This window comes from Saccostrea echinata, unplaced genomic scaffold (assembly GCF_033153115.1).
Source record: "Saccostrea echinata isolate AGI-Se365-2 ecotype Australia unplaced genomic scaffold, CSIRO_AGI_Sech_v1 ptg000002l, whole genome shotgun sequence".
Classification (NCBI taxonomy): domain Eukaryota; kingdom Metazoa; phylum Mollusca; class Bivalvia; order Ostreida; family Ostreidae; genus Saccostrea; species Saccostrea echinata.
This window is the reverse complement of record NW_026889751.1, coordinates 27,555,457-27,577,626: the sequence shown is the minus strand read 5'-3', so window position 1 is coordinate 27,577,626 and position 22,170 is coordinate 27,555,457. Positions and strand designations below refer to the sequence as shown.

The window sequence follows — 22,170 nt, the reverse complement described above, 5'->3', positions numbered from 1 at the left end:
TAAGAAAAATGTGCTTATGCATCTGTACATAGTCTAGTTTAAAATTATCTACAGGTTGCATCTGAAATTGTCATACTATATTATATATTCAATTAATTACGACCTTCTGGAACAAAAATTAACCGCATAAACAAGTAATATAAGAGTGGGGTTTCCACTTTCATGTGACGTCGAGTCAATTAGAAGAGAGCGGAAATATCCGGAAAATACCGTGCACTCTAGAAAAATTGAAAATCGGAAACAAATTGTATAATACTTGTCTTGACACTACCAGAGAAGTTTAGAATTGCAACTAAGACAATACCCAAAAATTATTTCAATGCAGTATCTTTGGAATGTTGATACGATCTTCGCCGAACACCCACGGTTTTCTACGAAGACTAAATTTAGCACCATTACGTCTTGGAATTTCACATACTGAATTTACCGTTTGGAAAGTCCAAGTCCTGAAATATACTAGAGCGTGCATAACTCAAAGTATTTACGATATGGCCGAGATCAACTTTGGTTTGGGTATGTATTGCAGATTATTTTAACTCAAAAAAGATAAAATTTCTCAGAAATAACTTACTTGTTGGGTGTTGTCAAACTGAAAGTGGAAATATTTTGGTCGCCATTTGTATTTTGCTTTACAATCTAGTCAAAACAAGACATTAGACTATTGACAACATGTTGTCAGTGTTATGAAGAAGACTTTTTATTGTATAAGCTACATAACATTGCATGACAGGCATCAAAAAACAATTGAAAAAGTAGAAATTTACAATTTTGTGTTCAATGAGGCGTGACGACTTAATGATCTCGATCGTCAGTCGATCACAAGAAATAAACACTTCACCCACCAAATGTCGTGCTTCACTCCCACACTCAAAAACAAATTAAACATGAACGTTGTTTTCTATGTCACGCTACAGAACTAGTTTTCAGCTTTTGTTCCGTTCGATTTTTTGTCAACTTCCTTGATTATATTGTCATATTGTTTGGATTGTTTGTCTTCGTCTAAATATTCATTCTGTTGAACAGAGAACCCCATGGGTTTGGGGAGTAATGATTTGAGTCGGCTTCTAATGGATGGTACCACAGAACTACTGACTATGGATCCTAGTGACAGTGATCTTGTGCAGCAACTTATTGGTAACTTCTCTTTTTTTTTTTTAAATATACCTGTTTAGACTAACTTTAGAAGTTAATTAAAAGACAGTATGAAGAAAGACTTTTTCTCACTTGTGCAATCTTTCTTGTTAGTGAAGATTACTTATCAAGATGTATTTACTTTTTAATGGAAAAAAAAAGACGAAACCAATTTCATTTTTTTTTATTTTGAACATTGACTTAAGTCAAATATAAACATTATGCATGATCATTAAAGTGTCTCTTTAGTCAGATATAAAGGCATTGTCCATGATAATTATAAAGAAGTTATTAAATCCATAATAACAACTTAAAGTTAATTATTTGAGAGGTTCATATTTACTGTAGGAAGGAATTACACAATTTTATGAACCTGCTCTGTTGAAAGAAGTCCTGCAGTATCTTTTACCTTGATATAGGACTCTTCATCTATTATTTTCAAATAGGTAGCTTAATCTCTATTGTTCTTTTTTCACAGCCACCCAGAGCCAACAGGAACCCTTCATGCAGACAGGGACACCCATGACCCTCAATCAGACACAACCTCAAAAGACGCCCAAACAGGCAGGCGGCAGAACTTCCCACAATAAAACGCCAGACGGAATATACGTGGAAATCACAGAGCAACCTAAGCAGAGGGGACTTCGGTTCCGTTATGAGTGTGAGGGTCGATCAGCAGGCAGCATTCCGGGGGAGAACAGTACCTCAGAGAAAAAGACATTTCCAACCATCAAGGTGAGGAAGTAGAAATTTTCAGAACTTGAGGGTTGGGAGGAGGGGGACAGAACTTGAGGTCTGGGGGGAGGGGGACAGAACTTGAAAAGGGGAGGGGGTATTATCTCTTATTTACCAAAACACAGATAATAACACTATGATAATTGTATTATTGTCTTGTATAATGTAATTGACCAGTGGTAAATTTCTTGATGATGTAGTACGGTAGAATAAACAATATGTGTGCTATTCAGAATGTTCCGAGGCTGTTTCGTAGCCATTACCCAGCTCATGAAGGAGAGAAATGCACACCGCTCCATCAGAATCATACATGAGAATAAAGTGATATCTATGACATATTCACCAAAATCTTTGTGTGCAAAATAATGTGTTTATTTTTAATTTATTATTTTCTTTCCTCAGATACATAATTACAATGGCACAGCTGTGATTGTGGTGTCTTGTGTCACCAAAGACCAGCCCTATGAACCCCACCCCCACAACCTTGTGGGGAGGGACTGCAAACGAGGAGTGTGCACCTTAAAGGTCAAGGACACCAATGTGATCAGGTAACAGTCGGGGATATCTAGCCAAAAGTAGACAGCTGAAATCACTAGTGCGGGAATCACATGACATTCTGGACACATACCTTCATTAACATTAACTTTCTTTTGTGGTAATGCTACAATTATGAAGTAATTATCAATATGTGAAGGGGATTGGTGTTATATTGATCGTGTTAGATGATATTCTCTGACATTATTATATGTAGCTCTGAAGAAGTTTTTTTGAGTGTATAATCTTTTGATCTGGGTTAAGTTTAGGGTATAACTGAGTAGAATTGGTTTGCATTATCATGTGAATCCCAGTATTCTTGTGTATGGGGAATACAGTGACAAATTTCGACAAAGACTTCATACATGGTAATGATGGAAATCGAAAGAAGATTTAAAGCAAAATTTTCATCACTATAATTAGCATTGAATATAATATAAGCTATTTTTAGTTTTTGAATTGAGAATTTAATATTTCTAGCCTCTGTGCAATTACAGCTTTTACCTGACTCCCAGGTATTTTGGTAATGATTACGAGGTTAAGCAGGTGTAAGGTAGCATTACCCAAATCAGGGACAAGTATATTGTCACAAAGAACTACAGAGGGGTTTTAGTGCTGGGATATATGATAGGGTATAATATTACCAGAGGAAATCAATAAAAGTCACAAACATTTAAACTTTTTTTGTGGGACTCTGACTACATTTAACTGGATTTAAATGTAATCTATAAAGATTTAATTGGTTTGAAGTCCATGACACAAAAAGTAAAGACCACAAAAATGTTGCTGCCTACATTTTTTTCTTAATGATTATCAATTTATTATCATCTTAATGAATGTAAATTATTAATTTTTTTTAATGATTGGATTTTTTTTTTTATTCATTTCACGTTTGGTAGTTTAAAACTTATCCAATTTATAAGAATATATTGCTGCCAACCTCTCATATTTTGTGTAATGAATGTTAAATAATTATCAGGTTTTTTACAATAACAACAGGTATGGACCAACCATTAAAGTGTCTGACATTTCATTAATTAGTGCCATTTTCTGTTTGCAGTTTTCCACACTTAGGTATTCAGTGTGCCAAGAAAAAGGACGTAGAAAATAACTTGAAACAGAGAAAGGAAATCAACGTGGATCCATTTCAGAGTAAGTGAACTTCAACCTTTGATGAACTCTGACCCCTCTGTTTACTGACTAGTGAGTTTGTGGCTTTTGGATATATGTTTTTATATGGTATATAAGAAATACCAAAATAAGATAAAGACAAATATAAAATAAAGTTTTGAAGATTTTTTTTTTTTGGTATTTGATCTTAACATATGAATAAAATATGTATTATAATTAAGTAAAACACCAATTAATTCATGCTGATTGAATAAAAAAAATTCTGAAAGTTGTGATTTTAAACAATAATTTAACACTATGAGATGTTTTGCCCAACACCTATAATTGTACTACAATTTAAAGTGCACTGTGATGATTAAATTATTTGCATAATTTTTTTTACAGGTGGCTTTAGACACTTAAACAAAGTCAACAGTATAGATCTGAATGTGGTCCGACTCTGTTTCCAAGTTTTCCTGCCTGACGAGAGCGGAAAAATCACCCGCATCGTTCCTCCCGTTGTATCTCACTGCATTCATGATAAAAGTGAGTTGTTAAAACTAACGGCATCCTTTTATTTTGGATTTGAATTGTTTGAGGAATTTTTCTCGCTTAGCCTAGTTAAGAAAATATTTTTACATTGCATACATCTACACATCTGGTTGTAGTGAAGATTTAATGTTTTTTTGAATATGTTTTTTTTTTTTATTGGTAGAATCTCTAAACGAGTTGATCATCTGTCGAGTCGACCGATCGTCAGGGAAAGCTAAAGGAGGAGATGAAGTCTTTCTGCTCTGTGAAAAAATCAACAGAGGTGAGCTAACATTCCCCTTCTGTGGACTGTATTTTATCATTCATTCTGCCTTTGTTCCTCCTCAGAACATTGATGGACTTTTTTAATCTTGTATTGGATAGTATTAGTTTTGCAGATTCAATTAAGGGTGTACGGGGATTTACCCTGGTGTTTTATTCCATAAACCCTGAGGCCGAAGGGTGAATGGAATACAACCCCGGGTAAATCCCCGTACACCCTTGATTGGACCTGAATAAGAAATTTATTTCCTTTGTAACCAAATAAATTCTTTGTTAACCCAAGTCCAACCAATGTTGTTTCAAATTGTTGATAAGATTTATTATGTGCTACAAGGCATCGTGTCGTCATGTTATCTGCTTTTTCTGATAGAGAAGCTATGTATTGTGACTTCAAGATATTTACCCCCAATGCAAGCCAGTGTGCTGAAATTTACACCTGGCTTGCTAACCAATGAAATATCTTTTTACAAGCTAGAAAGGAAATACATGTAAAAAATTTTCAGACATGGATTTGTACAAAAGTGTGTTTAATGTAGCAAATTATTTCCAAAGTCTGTGCAGGAAATGAAAAAAATACTCTGGTTTGTGTTATTTCAATGGAACTGATGAAATATAAAACTTCATGTACAATATTTTCCTGTTTCAGATGATATTGTTGTGAGGTTTTATGAGGAGACTGAGTTTGGTGAATGTCTTTGGGAAGATTTTGCTGACTTCAGTACAAATGACATCCACAGACAGGTAATGAAAGGCTTTTCAAGGCTCGCTTTAAAAAAAAAATTGGGACAATCTTAACACATTGATGCCAGCATTGGTTTAAAATGTAGTGTAAAAGAGATGAAGAGTTATCTGGAATGAGATCTTTTTCAAAGATTCTGAAATAAAGAACTCATTTAGGGGTTATCTTCCAGTGTGATCAGTTTAGACTTTTGACCCTTTTGACTTGTACTAGAGCCTGCTGTGCTCTTCAAAAAAAACATGTAATCCGAGTTTTGATATCTGTTTTGAATCAAGAAGCTAAAATGACACAATTTGGGATAGTCTGAATTTCCTCATTTTGAATTACTGACCATTTTTTTGCAGTATGCCATTGTGTTCCGTACTCCACCTTACAAAGATACAATGATCACAAGACCAAAGGAAGTCAAGATGCAACTCAAACGCAACAATGAACCAGAAACCAGTGATCCCATCCCATTCATTTACATGCCTGAAGATCCAGGTAGATTTACAATTGTCCACCATCTTTGCTCATGATTAGGGTTAAATAATACAAATAAACACATACATGTATATTTGTATATAAATTGTACCTCACTATATGATACCGTGTTAATTTAGTTTCACTGCTTTCAAGACAATGCATATTTGATGCACACACTTCAAGGAATAGAGAGCCCATATTTGATTAAAAAAGACATAAAGACTTATTTTTTTTATGACATACATGTACACGCTCCCTTAACTGTGATATTTGAAGTTATTATACTTTCATGTTAAATACTAAAATCTGATTGGTTTAGACGCATTTAACAGTCCGTAATGTTACCTTCAGCGTTAGCAACACACTTGACAACGGGTAACATTACGAAAATGTCACATGCGTTCAAATCATGCGCGTACGGTTCACCATAGAATTCTCAAAACGTCGGTTGTGCGTTTGAAAGAAGCCGAATAAACGACGTCAATAAAAGCTTGCGTCCGATGTAGCTTACTTGAAAACAACAAACGACAGACGAAACATCCTTGCGAGTGCAAACTTTAGATGATAAAGGACTTTTTGAGTAGCAAACAAACAATAAAGAGGTTGGTAAATCTTTTCCGAAGCTTTCTTATTGAGAAAAATAGAAGCGGGGAGTTTGAAAGCTTTCTAAACGTGAACTTAAAGACGATCTCCGAATTTTTTTATGACATCCGAAATCAATTAGACATTCAGTATAATAAAATAAATAGTGCATGTCTTTGAGGGTAACAGTTGAAATTGACACCCCTCGGAAAACCATTGTCAACCTCCGCTGACGCGTCGGTTGACAATGGTTTTCCTTGGGGTGTCAATTTCAACTGTTACTCTCAAAAACGTGCACTATTTATATAAGATAGGTTATTGTGTTATTGAATGATGGCATATGAAAAAAAAAAGATATATCCATAACAGTGCATACAAAAACCTTTTTGTACTTCATGCGTATAATGTTTTGTTTATGATGCATTTCACTGCACATTTCAACCTTCTCTAATATCAGTATGTGGTTATTGATAAAAATGTAATGATGTTAATAATGCAGTGATGCTGATCATAATACATGTATGTTTGTAACAGATCCTGACAGAATTATGGAGAAGAGAAAGAGGAAGGCTGATCAGCTCAAGAACTGGGGCTTTGATGGTAAGTTACGACTCCATTTTCCCCAGTGCCATATCAGTAATACAGTGTCAATACATGAATTTTATCCTGCATCACAACTATAACTGAACTTCTATTTCACAATTTGAGTTCAATGGTCATTTAGTAGTAAGTAAATTAAGGATCATTTCAGAAGTGTTTGTAATTTATTTCAGTAAATGTGTCTGGAGATGACCTTAAACAGAGACTCAAATTGAAGGCGACAAAGTCTAGGATCAAACAAGAAGGTAAATTTCCATCGTTTGACAAGTAAATGATTAATGACAATTGATTAAAACTTCTACACACACACACACAAATTTTAGGTTTTAAATGGAAAAAAAGGTTAAAAAACATGAAATAGGCTTCATATCTGTTACTCTATAGAAAATAATATTTCAAGAAAAGAGTATATATAAACTTTCAGCTTTATTTATTATTGTTTATAATATGTTATCTTTATGTAGCTCCCGAGGTGCCGGGTTACAGCATGGAGAATATTTTGGGCGGAGGTGCTCATCAGATGACAGCAACATCCAGTGTCACGACAACTCTTACCAAGGATGGCACCTCCCTCAACGTCCGAACTCTGGACAACACAACAATGGGCAGCGTGACCATAACTCCCACGGACAGCGTCCGACAACAGCTTGCTAACCTTCCTGATGACGTCCAAAACAAGTTGCTTCAAATTATTGCAAATCGCAAACTCCAGGAGGAGGCCACTAACAGAATGAACCAGAGCACAATAGACACAAAAGAGACCAGCGCATTTATTCAGAATCTTATTGGTGGGGGTCTACCCATGCCTCCGACTTCCAACCCCGGCCAAACTCCTGCCCAAAATATCCTGCTGCCCGGTGGCCCTGCACTGCAACAGAATTCTGGTATGGAACAAGATAATGTGGACTTAATGTTTCAGGCTTATCTTGGAGACCAGGAACAAAACATGTCCTTTGACAGCTTTGGTTGTAACATAGGAAATGATATGAACTTTGACCCTAATGTGGCAGCTATGATTAATGTGGCAAGCGATCAAGGGGGCATGGATGAAACGAGGGCAGCTGTTCATTCACTTAATCAGTCCTGAGACCCCTCGTGAACAGTGTTAGGTAATTTACTGCTATGTGTTAATGCGGGTAGTGATTGGTTTTCCCTTACAGTATGACAGAGTATTTTTGTGTGAAAATCTGTGTTTGATGGGGAAAACGTCCAAACAAGAGTGAGAACACCTAACAAAAGCATTCCCAGCAGGATTAAAATACCTAGTCAGCGGGAAAATTCCTAAAAATAGGTCAGTAGATAACGGGGCTTTAAATATTCCCTATACAAGTACATCTGAGATGTGTCTGAGCTGGTCCTTCACAGTGGAAGTGGAGATATATAAACCAGGAAGTAGAACCGCCCACTCAGTGCTAGAGGAAGTGAAACTTGACCTGTTGACCCCTCATTGTTTTATATTTAGATTGTGAAACTGAAAGTAAGGAGATTAGCCATATCTTTAAATAGATATTGGGTGTGTGGGAGTTTTATATATAAATATATAGTTGGAATGAGATGTGAGAGAAGATTGGAAAGTACCTAAATCTATTTTAATTTACTACAAGTATACATACAGTGCTCATAATAATTCATAGTGCTCATAATGAAATGTGAAGAATATATATATATATATATGTTAATAAAATTCCTGTAAATAATTCCTCCTAGTGCTCCTATAACACATGATTGTGACATGGTTTGGTTGTCTGTATATTGTTTTATGATGACATTTTTTGTAAATATTTACATTTTTTCAATTGCATTTGTTTTTTTTTTAAGTGTAACTACAGCTTCATGTAAATAAAATTATAAACAATTTACAACATTTTAATTTGTTTCATTTAGCAGAAAGTTCTATAGTAAATGAAAAGAAAGTAAGTTTTTTTTTTAATCTTTGATCTACTGAACTGAAGAGGAAGTTAAATTGTCTTAGATTTTCCCCACAAACATGTAATACTTGGCAAAACTTTGGCTCCACATCATAGCTTCATCCCCATGTCAAGGATAATGGTTTTCACATTTTTAAAAAAAGATTTATCATATACATGTACATGTGCAAAGGTAATCAATCTCTGAAAGAATGGTCAAAGAGGGCAGAAAGATTGCCCAATGATCTGTTGGATCTGTCCATGATCTCTCAGATGTCTTTAAAAGAATGCATTCAAAATGTTTTGAATGTGCCTAAGGATCTCTCTGTGGTCTCTAGGTGTTTCAGTGATCTCTCCTAATCACAATTAATCTCTCAATAATCTCCACAAATCTCTCAATGATCTGGATTGGTTGCAAAGCAATCACTCGGCAAACTCTCGGAGGTTGCTGCAGAAATGTAACCATCAGTCTCTGAGGATCTTTCAGTGTGCTCTCCTTGAGGGTCGATCTCAATAGTTGCCATGAAAAGTGGTAATATTCTCAATTTTTTTCATTGCACAGCAAGTGCTTTATGATCTTCAAGTCTTATTCTGAATAAAACGTTTTTCTTTCACCTTTAGAAAATGACAATCTGATGGTCCACATAATAAACTTGCAAATATGAAAACCAAACGAAATATGGTACTTTCATACATTATTTATTGAAAAAAAAAACACAGAAAAGATTTAATTGTCTGTTATTGCACAATAGATTTCATATGTTGAATAATGATAAATTATGATATGAACATAAATAAATATTCAAATATTTGCATACAAAGACTTTCATTGGCTTCATTCTTCCTCCAACATAAAACTTTAATAAATTACATGTTATCTACAGATCTCCTATAATGTGTGTAAAATTTAAAACTGTTCACAAATTTGCACTTGAAAATGTAGACTATATACATGTAGATAGTGGTTAAAGTCATGTCTCGATCAAATTTTTATTTCATCGTCAATGAATTTGAGTTTCGTAATGATAGAAAATGCAGAAAAATTTGTGAAACAATCATGCATTATACAAAAATTAAAAAGGAAAAAAGTAAAGAAATAATTAAAATAAAGTGCATTGTATGATGAAAATACCTTTCTTTTTACCATATGGTTATATGGCTACCTCAGATTTTATTCCTCAGAGTTAGTGTAAATGCTTCATTAAACCAGCTTACACTATTATTGTACTCGGATGCAACTGATTTTTGAGATACATGTAATATGAATGAAACAAATCGTACAATTCACAAAATATGGAGATAAAATGAACTAATTTACAGCACTTATACTGAAATAGTGTATTTCACATCTATTTTTGTTTTAATATCACATGCAACACAAATAGCACCTTTAATATCAATTTTAAATAAAATCTTCAATAAAATTTATCTTTTGCGTTGACTAGTCTATTAACTTTTAAATCATAAATTCTGACAATGGTAGTCATTAAATGACAGTCTTCACAGACTTCATATTGACACCAGAGAAAGCATCACATAAAAGTCATCACACTCATGCTTGGCCCTCGTTAAATTTCCTGCTCTCGGGTATTGGTCACTTATGGACGTCCTGGAACAGAGCAGTGTAGAACTCAGACTCAGTCATCTTCAGGTGATACTTATCCACTGTCTCCTGGATTTTGATTTTCCTCCTAACATGGGGAGGCTGATACCTGTCGGGGTGGATCAAAGAGTTAGAAAACAATCGACTGTCACTATAAAGCAATAACCTATTAGGGGTGGATCAAAGAGTTAGAAAAACAAATCCTAAATAGCAATAACTTATCATGTGAAATCACAGAAATGCATCAAAGAACTGGAAGAAACAATACCCTCACAAAATTTATCATCAAATAAAAAATCCATGTATTCTGCCCATTTAAAGCTAACATATACGGTGCATGATCAGAATCTACAAAAATAACTTACGAATCACTCTCCAACCGTTTCCGGCGACCGATATTGATGGCAGTCTGCCTAACCATGGATCCCAAAGTTCGTCTGCTGACCACCATGCCGTCCACTAGAGGGATCGCCATGGAGATTCTATCATCATCAAAAAAAGTTTTCAATTTTACCAATGCTTTCTTGTATGTAAAATATCTACACAACTGAATCTGATTCTGTCCACATTTCTTGAAGGGGGAGGGGAAAGGGGAGGGGGTTCCATTATAAAAATAAATCATGACTTGCCTTCCAGTGTTTCCCTCCATGTGGATGCGGAACAGTCCGTTCTGTAGAGCGTGGATAAAGATGATGAAGATGTCCTTGTCTTGTCTCATAGAAGAACTACTCGTGGCTGAGTACTGCTCCAGTCCTGTACTGGTCATAGGCAGTAAATCTCCTGTATCAAAGAAAATGGTACTGGTCATAGGTAGTAAATCTCCTGTATCAAAGAAAATGGTACTGGTCATAGGTAGTAAATCTCCTGTATCAAAGAAAATGGTACTGGTCATAGGTAGTAAATCTCCTGTATCAAAGAAAACAGTACTGGTCATAGGCAGTAAATCTCCTGTATCAAAGAAAATGGTACTGGTCATAGGTAGTAAATCTCCTGTATCAAAGAAAACAGTACTGGTCATAGGTAGTAAATCTCCTGTATCAAAGAAAATGGTACTGGTCATAGGTAGTAAATCTCCTGTATCAAAGAAAACAGTACTGGTCATAGGCAGTAAATCTCCTGTATCAAAGAAAACAGTACTGGTCATAGGCAGTAAATCTCCTGTATCAAAGAAAATGGTACTGGTCATAGGTAGTAAATCTCCTGTATCAAAGAAAACAGTACTGGTCATAGGTAGTAAATCTCCTGTATCAAAGAAAATGGTACTGGTCATAGGTAGTAAATCTCCTGTATCAAAGAAAACAGTACTGGTCATAGGTAGTAAATCTCCTGTATCAAAGAAAATGGTACTGGTCATAGGTAGTAAATCTCCTGTATCAAAGAAAACAGTACTGGTCATAGGCAGTAAATCTCCTGTATCAAAGAAAACAGTACTGGTCATAGGCAGTAAATCTCCTGTATCAAAGAAAACAGTACTGGTCATAGGTAGTAAATCTCCTGTATCAAAGAAAATGGTACTGGTCATAGGTAGTAAATCTCCTGTATCAAAGAAAACAGTACTGGTCATAGGTAGTAAATCTCCTGTATCAAAGAAAATGGTACTGGTCATAGGTAGTAAATCTCCTGTATCAAAGAAAACAGTACTGGTCATAGGTAGTAAATCTCCTGTATCAAAGAAAATGGTACTGGTCATAGGTAGTAAATCTCCTGTATCAAAGAAAATGGTACTGGTCATAGGTAGTAAATCTCCTGTATCAAAGAAAACAGTACTGGTCATAGGTAGTAAATCTCCTGTATCAAAGAAAATGGTACTGGTCATAGGTAGTAAATCTCCTGTATCAAAGAAAACAGTACTGGTCATAGGCAGTAAATCTCCTGTATCAAAGAAAACAGTACTGGTCATAGGCAGTAAATCTCCTGTATCAAAGAAAACAGTAATGGTCATAGGTAGTAAATCTCCTGTATCAAAGAAAATGGTACTGGTCATAGGTAGTAAATCTCCTGTATCAAAGAAAACAGTACTGGTCATAGGTAGTAAATCTCCTGTATCAAAGAAAATGGTACTGGTCATAGGTAGTAAATCTCCTGTATCAAAGAAAATGGTACTGGTCATAGGTAGTAAATCTCCTGTATCAAAGAAAACAGTACTGGTCATAGGTAGTAAATCTCCTGTATCAAAGAAAATGGTACTGGTCATAGGTAGTAAATCTCCTGTATCAAAGAAAACAGTACTGGTCATAGGCAGTAAATCTCCTGTATCAAAGAAAACAGTACTGGTCATAGGCAGTAAATCTCCTGTATCAAAGAAAACAGTACTGGTCATAGGCAGTAAATCTCCTGTATCAAAGAAAACAGTACTGGTCATAGGTAGTAAATCTCCTGTATCAAAGAAAACAGTACTGGTCATAGGCAGTAAATCTCCTGTATCAAAGAAAACAGTACTGGTCATAGGCAGTAAATCTCCTGTATCAAAGAAAACAGTAATGGTCATAGGTAGTAAATCTCCTGTATCAAAGAAAATGGTACTGGTCATAGGTAGTAAATCTCCTGTATCAAAGAAAACAGTACTGGTCATAGGTAGTAAATCTCCTGTATCAAAGAAAATGGTACTGGTCATAGGTAGTAAATCTCCTGTATCAAAGAAAATGGTACTGGTCATAGGTAGTAAATCTCCTGTATCAAAGAAAACAGTACTGGTCATAGGTAGTAAATCTCCTGTATCAAAGAAAATGGTACTGGTCATAGGTAGTAAATCTCCTGTATCAAAGAAAACAGTACTGGTCATAGGCAGTAAATCTCCTGTATCAAAGAAAACAGTACTGGTCATAGGCAGTAAATCTCCTGTATCAAAGAAAACAGTACTGGTCATAGGCAGTAAATCTCCTGTATCAAAGAAAACAGTACTGGTCATAGGTAGTAAATCTCCTGTATCAAAGAAAACAGTACTGGTCATAGGCAGTAAATCTCCTGTATCAAAGAAAACAGTACTGGTCATAGGTAGTAAATCTCCTGTATCAAAGAAAACAGTACTGGTCATAGGTAGTAAATCTCCTGTATCAAAGAAAACAGTACTGGTCATAGGCAGTAAATCTCCTATATCGCAGAAAACACGACTAGTTAACTTACATTCTGCCAATCAACCTCTTTTTCTTTTATATTGCTTATTATTAAATTAACAAAGAATGTATGAAATCAATAGAATATTTAAAACCATGCATTTCAAACCTGTTGGGAAATTCTCATGATCCTCAAAGTTTTCCAGCCAAACAACAAAGATTTTTGTATCAGGTCCGATGGTGACTGTCGAGGATCGTCCAAACCTACGCGTGCGGAAGGTTGGGGCATCATGGGGAGAGCTGGGACTGTCCGTGCCTTTACTGCGGGGCTCCCCTAGCTGTCTCTCCAGGGACAGGGTTGTGGGCTTGGTTACATCTCCATTTATACTGAGAGTGATCTGAGGTGACTTGTCTTAAATACAAACATGTAAATTTATTTCAATTACTTGTGTTATTAGAATAGTATAGCTTTTAATTTAATTTGATTTATATACACGTATGCAGTTGAACTTTGATATCTCAAATACTATTTCTAATACCATGGATATGTTGAGGTGATTTGGAAGTCCGTCCCAACCACTAATTCTTAAAGTATTTTACTCTTGATATCTCAAATTCTCGAATATCTCGAAGTTTTCCTCGGTCCAATTAACTTTGAGATAACAAGGTTTGACTGTATTATGTACTAATATTATAGGATTAAACGTTCTTTTTTTCAGAATTTATCGATGTGTAAACTTATGCCTTTGTACCCACAAACTGAATAAAAGTGCGAAGCACTTTTATCTAAAGTTTGTGGGTACAAAGGCATGAGTTTACACATCGATAAATTCTGAAAAAAGAAGTCTAATTCTTGTAATTCCAATTATGAAGTTTTAAAATTATTTCTCTTTGAAGCCTCCATACAATCTGTTATTTCTGTACAGCGTAGGAATACTTTATGCCGCGAAGTGGAAATGAATCGCAATTGAGATGAACGTCAATAAAGTTCAACTTTAATTGTCAAAACATTTAATAAAGTAAGCTTATAGAAACTCCTAGAATATTGTTTAAGTCAACAAATATCGTAAATACAAGTAGACTTCAAAAGAATTCGTCCTTGACCATGCATATAGGCCATGTTGACAATATAACGACAGACGCTCTAAGACGAAAGCAGCAGACCGACGACAACCTTGATTTGCTCTGGTTTGTTCAAAGACAGGACAGAATAAAGGATGTAGAAAAATGAATTTGATGCTAATAAGGCAAGAGTCTAAGGTACGTTTCCCTTTCTATCACAGCGCTACCGAGAACTGAGCTGATTTGTTTTGTAGGCCTATTAGGAACGTCGAGGATTCAAAATTTGCACTCGTGATCTGACATTGACATAAACATAATATTCCCGTCTGTCAGTCCTGTATGTCGTCAGTTTTGTTTTTTATTTAATTTCAAGTTTCTGTAATTGTTTGGCTAAAACACAGAATAGAAGTACGCCTAATGATTTGTTTCATTTTTTTTACAATAAAAGCTAGGTCAAGAAAGTGGTTCTGATTGAGAATTTATCGATGTGTAAACTTTTTCTTGAATTTGTTCTCGTCCAAACAAAACACAGGAAATCAATAAATAAAATTAAGATTGGAATTATACAAGTATACATGTAAAGGATAAAAAAAATCTAATCTGATATCATCTAACACACCAAACTTAAAACAATTTCTTTTCCTAATCTATTGAAACATTCATTAATTCAATAGCAGAATAAAAATTAAAGTACCTCCATCATTCTGGAGCCTGTTGAATGTATCAAGGGAGGGAACAACAAAAGCTACTTCTGAGGACACATCCGCCCAGTAGAGCACCTGCTGCTGTCCATCGTAGATACTGCCACCCGTACTCATGGGAGGAGCATTATCTAAAACAATAATCCTCCATAGAAATTTACACTACAGTAAAACAAGCTTATAACGAAGTGCCAGGGACAGACGATTTTACTTCTTTTTAAGCAAAATTTGTTATATCCATTAAGTTTACCATACATATATACATGAAAGTCACAGGGAATGAAAATCACTTTGCTGTAAGCTTCAATTTATTATAAGTGTGTTTGTTTTATTTACAGAAATTTAATTTTATTTCATTTTACATGATTTACTACTTACAATAAATCCCACACTATATACAATGTAGGTAGAGAAGAAAAGACTAAGGAAAATTTCACGAAATATTATCAAAGAGAATCTAAATATACATGTTTTCATAAATGTAGCTACATGTATTTTATAAAAAGAGCTACAATTCTGTTTAGGTGGGATCCCCTCCAACTCCAACTTTCCAATGATAATCAGACAATCGTGTACCACATTTCCACAATCTCTGGATAACACTTGTTGAATGACCCTCAGTTGTTACTTTTAAATGACTTTCAATAAGATATCTGTGACTCGGGATATTTCCATGATAAATTGCTACACTTACCCTGAATATCTTCAGGTTGGGAGATTTTCCAGCTGGTACTGATGTGACCAGTCCATCCAGCATGCTTCTTGACATCAACAGGCCAACCAAGAGAGTGGAGGAACTCCAAGAACTGGATCTGAATGCTGTGTTGAGATCCCTACAAGTAAGGGTATACAGCAAGTTACATGAGAAAACAACACTGGTTATCTATGGGCAGAATTTTAAATCTAGAATGAATTGCTTTCCAGCCTTCACTATTTCAGTTACTTTTATTTGTGCTGAAAAGCATACCACATTGCGTAAAATGTCTCGAGGCAATCGCTGGCCTGACTTGACATAAAACACATGAACTGTATCATTGTCACGGGCCACGATTGTATCCAGCATCTCAAGGTCATTAGCTAGGCCAGGGTTTGTGGTATCTAGGGTAACCAAAGATGGAGGAAGGCTGCTATTGCTCTGTTCCTTCAATAAATGAAACACAATTTATCACTTTCAATTTAAAATATACTTATGGTATGTATCATATAAATGGGAACTAAAATATTTTTTGTTGAGTTGGTATTGAGCTTTGACCTTTGACCTTACCTTGAGTGCTTCTAGCGACAAAAATCCATAGTGAGACAAAAATAGACGGGCTGCCTGAAACTCCTCTGTAATCCTAATGAAGAAAATGATTTAGTCAGCAGTGGGACAAATTTCTGAATTTCAACACTACAGGTATATAGATCTAAAAATAAAAGACTGCGTGTCCGTATATACACAGTCTATAGGATTACTATTGGTTAACTTTGATGGAAATTAACATTTGTGTTTTGGTTTACAAACTTACTTTGGAAGTTTACTTTCTGTGTTTTGGTTTACAAACTTACTTTGGAGGTTTACATTCTGAATCTTGGTTTACAAACTTACCTTGGAAGTTTACTTTCTGTGTTTTGGTTTACAAACTTACTTTGGAGGTTTACATTCTGAATCTTGGTTTACAAACTTACCTTGGAAGTTTACTTTCTGTGTTTTGGTTTACAAACTTATTTTTGAGGTTTACATTATGTCTTGGTTTACAAACTTACTTTGGAGGTTTACATTGTGTCTTGGTTTACAAACTTACTTTGGAGGTTTACATTGTGTCTTGGTTTACAAACTTACTTTGGAGGTTTACATTCTGTGTCCTGGTTGGGGAAGGACATTTTCTGCATCTCCTGCTGTTTCTTCTGACTGATCTGAGCCTCATACTGAGCCTGCTTCTCCATAAAAGATTTGAGTTTGTTGAGCTCGGGTCGTTTCTCATCAGTGACCAAAGACTCAAGAGTAGGAATGCTCTTGTCTCTAAAAACATGATTTTCTTTACACAATAAGTAAACCTTTCTTTTAAAAACCATATTAAGGAATTTTTTATAAAGTTGTCCTGAAACAACTATCCAATGAAGTGCTGATCTAATTACTGACATAAACCAAAAATTTGAAGAATGTGGAAAACCCATTTTGTTTTTAAATCGTCAAAATCACAGTTTGCCCTGACTGGGTTTACCAACACTCATGTTTATGGAACTATCTGTGATACTTCTTTAGAGGAGATAACAGAGGTACATATGAGTGACAAGGATTACAATTCAAGACAGGGACTAGATTTTATCTTCCTAATCTATAAACATATCTCCTTACGCTTTGGTCAGGGTCACTAAATCAACAGATTCAGGGAAATGGCGAGGTTTGACGTTATGACGGGTCCCCACATTCTCTGCAGGCAAAGGTCGTCCCGGGTCAGTCAGATGTGACTTTGAGGATCCCTAATAAATGATTTAAAAAGAGTTTATTCCACAACATAAAATTCTGTGTAAAATACCTTCTTATTTAAAATTTTCAGGTATATTTCAGGTAAAGGACTATATTCTGTAGTGGCCAGTATCTGCCCCCAAAATAAAACTTTGATGGAGAAATCTTTAATTATGTTCTAAACCAGGTGGATATTTGCAGACTTCATAGCATTAAATATTTTTATCAACTATGACATCATTAGTTAGATATGACGTCAATAAAATGACGTAAATTCCAAATTGCAATGATTTTGAGAGAAAATAGCGTATTTTACGTCGGTATTTTGATTGGAAATTATCGAGCGCAGGTCTGCTCAGACTAGATCTTTTGATATAATGTGTAGAATGATAATATCAATGAAATATGTGAATATGGTACCTGAGCAAGCTTGCGCTCTATAAATACTTTAGTCAAAATTGAACAAACTCTGTGCATTTTGGCCTCTATTTTAGAAATAACGGAAATCCAAATAGTTTGTGACGTCACAAAGACAAGAAATGCCAACTAAATATTCCAATTTCATAATATATTGTCTTAATTTGGATTATTTTATACAATATATGCACTTTTTCTCATTTCAAGATATTTTCAAAATTTGACTATTATGGGGGCAGGAATACGCCCTTACCGTGTATAGCTCTTTACAGTAAAGTTGAACAATGTGAATACTGGAAACTTACTCGCTTGACTCTGGGAGAGTGTCTAAGCTGCATGACCCAGGCATGTCGACCAAATGGTCCCCTAATCAGTGCGGTAACTGTGGGTAAGGGGTCTGCAAATGTTTTTTGAAAAAATCAATTAAAATATTCTAGGAAAAGTGAAAAAGGAATAGTTTTTTAAATTAACGGGTATACCGAATCTGCAAGATTTCTTTTGGCTTTAACTATATACTGAAGATATGGTCTTGGTTCTACTGATATTAAAACTGATACCCTCTATATTTCCTAGAGGTTGTTCCAGGAGCCCCACAATGATGGAGTTTTCCAGGACATAATATCGGAATGGTGACCCATGCTCTGGCAAACTACTGTTTCCTTTGGCATACTTCAACAGGGATTTCTCATCCAGCAGTGAAAATAGGGACTCGGGGCCACATGGAGGGGGAAAAGCACCCTGAACGTTGTTATAAAAAATATATTAAGTAAAGCTGGCTTCAATTACAGACAGCAGCAAAGATAATCTTCACAGAAAATGTTGAATTTTCTTAAAATCACAAAACTGAAGACAAACCACGTGTTGTATGATACAGGTCAGTAACCCTTCTGCGGCCTCTTGGACTCTTTTGGATGCTGGCTGTCTCTGTTTATCCTGTTTAAATTTTGGCGGGTCACTTGCTCGGTTCTGAAACACACAACATTGTTATAAATGGAGCAAGTTTAATACTTTTCCATTTACTACAAATGAGGTTTTTAAGGTAAATTTGGAAAAAACTACAAGGATTTTGAAAAACAAACTAAAGAAAAATACAAATTTAAATTAAATGTTACATGTTATACCAGTAAAAACACACAGATTAGTATAATATCAATATATATATATATTATTTTCTCATTAACATATAAGTTTTGCAAATGGATTAAGTTTCTTTCAGACACTAGGAGTGTGTGGTATGCAAGTTCACACTCCCAATCTTCATTAAGGAAATGTCAAACATGACCAAAAAAAATTTTTCTGTTCCAAATTCACAAAGTTTTTACCTAATCCACCAAATATTATGAAAACTACCTATGTATTCTTCCATATTCAAACTATGTTTACCTAATCTCCATACACTGTGATAGCAAAAAAACTAGCCCTATGTTCCAGTACACTTACTGGATTCACCATTACCACCATTATAAGTGGGCTGGGTTTAAGGTCATAGCAGCTTACCTAGCCAAAATATTTACCTACTAGTATCTTGAACAGACACTTTAATTAGCTGCTAATTGTCAGATTTTGTAATACAAAGACTGTAAACTGTATTTTAATTATGGGGTCATAATTCCGAGGAATCACAATTTTTGTTCAATCCATGGGTAAAAAATTACGCAGATTTCTTAGATTGCCTCTATACATGTACTAGTATGCCTTTGATGTAGTTTAAGTACACTGGGACAATTTCCATGGAAAATTAGTGACCATATACATACCATAAATTAATACTAAACTGAAAAGAGTAATTCTGACTATCTCAGCATTAACTTTTGGAACAAAACCAGTCAAGCAAAAAATGAAACTATGTACTGTTACAAATTTAATATCTACATGTATTTTATAATATGGAGAAAACAACACCAGTTTATGTATGCCACATAATGCAAAGACGTAACCAAGGTCATCAATAAATTTAGTACCCAACGTCAAATAGTTACGCTAGCTTTTTCTAGGTGATGGTTAAAGCTAGTACAATGTATATTTTTTTTTATCATTCAAATTCATAGTTTTTTGTCAAATTTGGTAGCTGCTATGATCATGAATTTAATGCACCCATTTTGCACACCTTCTTTTCCTTTTATTCCATAATTTCTGCTCAGGTCAATCAAAATTTTCTTTGCAACCTAAGCCTACTTTCTGTTGTTCATTTTTCACTTTGCCTTTTTAAAAAAACTTTAAATTTATAATTCATTTTTTTTTTTTGACAAGATACTCTACTTCACAATTATATGCAAAATATTACACATTAAGTTTACAGATGACTGCTTTGTAGCAAGTATAGAGAACCTTCTGATGTGTCAGAATCTGTAAACATGGGTCATGCTACAAGGCTAATTCTACATGATAAAGAGCTGATTTAACCTGCCTGGCATCACTTCACTGATTAACACACATAATTCTGTAGTCAATTATATATACTGAATCGCAAAAGAAACGCAACAAGCAGTAAGCTACAAATATTTGAACCTTTTAAGTTATGATTTTCAAAACTGATTACAGTTGAGTTAAATTCGATTTAAAAGCATCAGAGATTTGATAGCAATGTTAAATGATTATCTTTTAACTGTAGAAAGTAACACAAGACTTTCAAAACACCCCCCTTCTCAGCCATTCAATTATAGCGTGGAAGACTGCCATGCACAACAATTGCAGCTTGATTTCCACGATGCAATAGGTTCATCAATCTCGAGATCTGAACGAAAAAAATATTCTTTGCCATTTTTAAATGTCCGTTTTTCAGATGACGAAGTCGAATTTTCTCTAACCTAGCGAAGTGTAGTAACACTTGGACTTCCGGTCCACGGACTATCATTCATGCTAATAATACGTATGACCCTGTTGAGGCGTGTTGTCGTGCATTTTTGCATCTGCAATTTTCCATCACCTTTATTTTCAGATTTTCCAGCTAGAGCATTTTCGGGAAGCCTTGGCATCTCTTCCGGAAACGAAAGAAGAATTTATTTTGCGGAATATTGCTGCATTACTTATGATAAACAGACACAAACCCTTAAAACTCCATATTTCTGTCAAATGTTTTGTTAAACATGCAATTTTTGATTTCTGTTAAGCGGGCTCAAACTTAACTTCCGGTTATGGCATGGAAATCATTCAACCGTTAAATTATCGATACTTACAAAGTTGAAAATATCCGTACTTTTTAGATACAAAATTATATTCTTTATATAATTTTCCCCTCTAAAATAGGATGTTGCGTTTCTTTTGCGTTTCAGTATATAAACCGGCAATCACTTATTTCCATACACAGCCTTTTACAGGTTGACCAGCCTTCAGTAGTGTCATGCAACATGCTTAAGATGTTTAAGGTTCACATGCCTATTTTATATCAACCTACAAAAAGGATATTTTTCCGGGGGAGGGGGTGTTCTAGGCATGTTTGTTGTGATTATATGAGAATTTTTTTCAGTGGAGTATATATGAATGGAAAGCTTGGTATTTATTTGAAGTTTTCATTTATCTAGAGAATATTTAATATATACTTCATGGTCATCATAAGAAATTGTTAATCATCTGATGTTACACTGCCTTTGTGCTATAAATCAATGAATTCTTGTGAATGATAAATTACTAAGTTTACAATTATTTCATAAAAAGTAGTATACAAGTATGACTGAAAGTATATTCAACAGAATCACAGGTACTACTGTGCAATGCAATACAAAATTAAACTCAAATTTAACAACTCTGATACCCCAAATGAATTCTCAAAAGAAAATAAGTTTCTAATCCTTTTCAAAATTTAATGAGTGGAAAGGTGAAACAAGGAACCCCCAAGTCCCCCCCCCCCCCCCAATTAAGTTCTAACTACAGGGTGTAGTGTAGACTTGGAGTATGAAGAGCTCTAGCTAAAGTTGCCACCTCTAAGCATGTCTGTTTGGTGATTCACACAAAGAAGGTTTTATGAAGAGCTCTAGCTAAAGTTACCATCTCTAAGCTTGTTTGCTTGGTGTATCGCACAGAGAAGGTTTTATGGAACACTGAAGGGACAGACTTGCTGCGTCCAATCTTCTATAAAGCAGGAGAAATGCACAGGAAAAAAAACTGTATTAAATATTCAGCACGGAAATCTGCGTTAAGAAAGTGAACTAGTTCAAGTGCTTGCAAATCACATCAATTCTAAGATTTTAATGAATACATCTATTAGATCAAATATTATCCATAAATGCCAAAAATTTAAACATGATGCATAAATCATAATGCTCATACGAA

The 22,170-nt window shown here is 34.9% G+C and overlaps 2 protein-coding genes across 4 annotated transcripts in view; one reads left to right on the top strand and one right to left on the bottom strand.

The window, feature by feature from the left end:
- The first annotated feature begins 362 nt into the window (after positions 1-362).
- LOC133175961 (putative transcription factor p65 homolog) lies at positions 363-8,571 on the top strand. The gene is made up of 12 exons (XM_061311117.1): positions 363-513; positions 1,024-1,134; positions 1,610-1,866; positions 2,269-2,414; positions 3,461-3,552; positions 3,916-4,056; positions 4,226-4,324; positions 4,970-5,064; positions 5,407-5,545; positions 6,644-6,709; positions 6,883-6,954; positions 7,174-8,571. Exons 1-12 carry the CDS (start codon positions 489-491, stop codon positions 7,794-7,796), a joined length of 1,866 nt encoding a protein of 621 aa, XP_061167101.1. The 5' UTR covers positions 363-488; the 3' UTR covers positions 7,797-8,571.
- A 766-nt stretch (positions 8,572-9,337) lies between these two features.
- Positions 9,338-22,170, bottom strand: part of LOC133176071 (ral GTPase-activating protein subunit beta-like) — a 54,249-nt gene continuing 41,416 nt past the window's right edge. For 2 of the 3 annotated variants that reach the window (XM_061311243.1, XM_061311254.1), the window contains 13 exons: positions 18,757-18,867; positions 18,459-18,639; positions 18,207-18,298; positions 17,374-17,498; positions 16,858-17,037; positions 16,300-16,372; positions 16,003-16,176; positions 15,730-15,868; positions 15,029-15,166; positions 13,442-13,684; positions 10,849-10,999; positions 10,585-10,701; positions 9,338-10,328 (listed from right to left, as the gene is read on the bottom strand). In XM_061311243.1, the coding sequence (XP_061167227.1) occupies positions 10,211-10,328; positions 10,585-10,701; positions 10,849-10,999; positions 13,442-13,684; positions 15,029-15,166; positions 15,730-15,868; positions 16,003-16,176; positions 16,300-16,372; positions 16,858-17,037; positions 17,374-17,498; positions 18,207-18,298; positions 18,459-18,639; positions 18,757-18,867 (1,842 nt within the window). In that variant the 3' untranslated portion in view covers positions 9,338-10,210. The remainder of the gene's footprint in view (positions 10,329-10,584; positions 10,702-10,848; positions 11,000-13,441; positions 13,685-15,028; positions 15,167-15,729; positions 15,869-16,002; positions 16,177-16,299; positions 16,373-16,857; positions 17,038-17,373; positions 17,499-18,206; positions 18,299-18,458; positions 18,640-18,756; positions 18,868-22,170) is intronic. The other variant, XR_009719381.1, reaches the window with a different exon arrangement.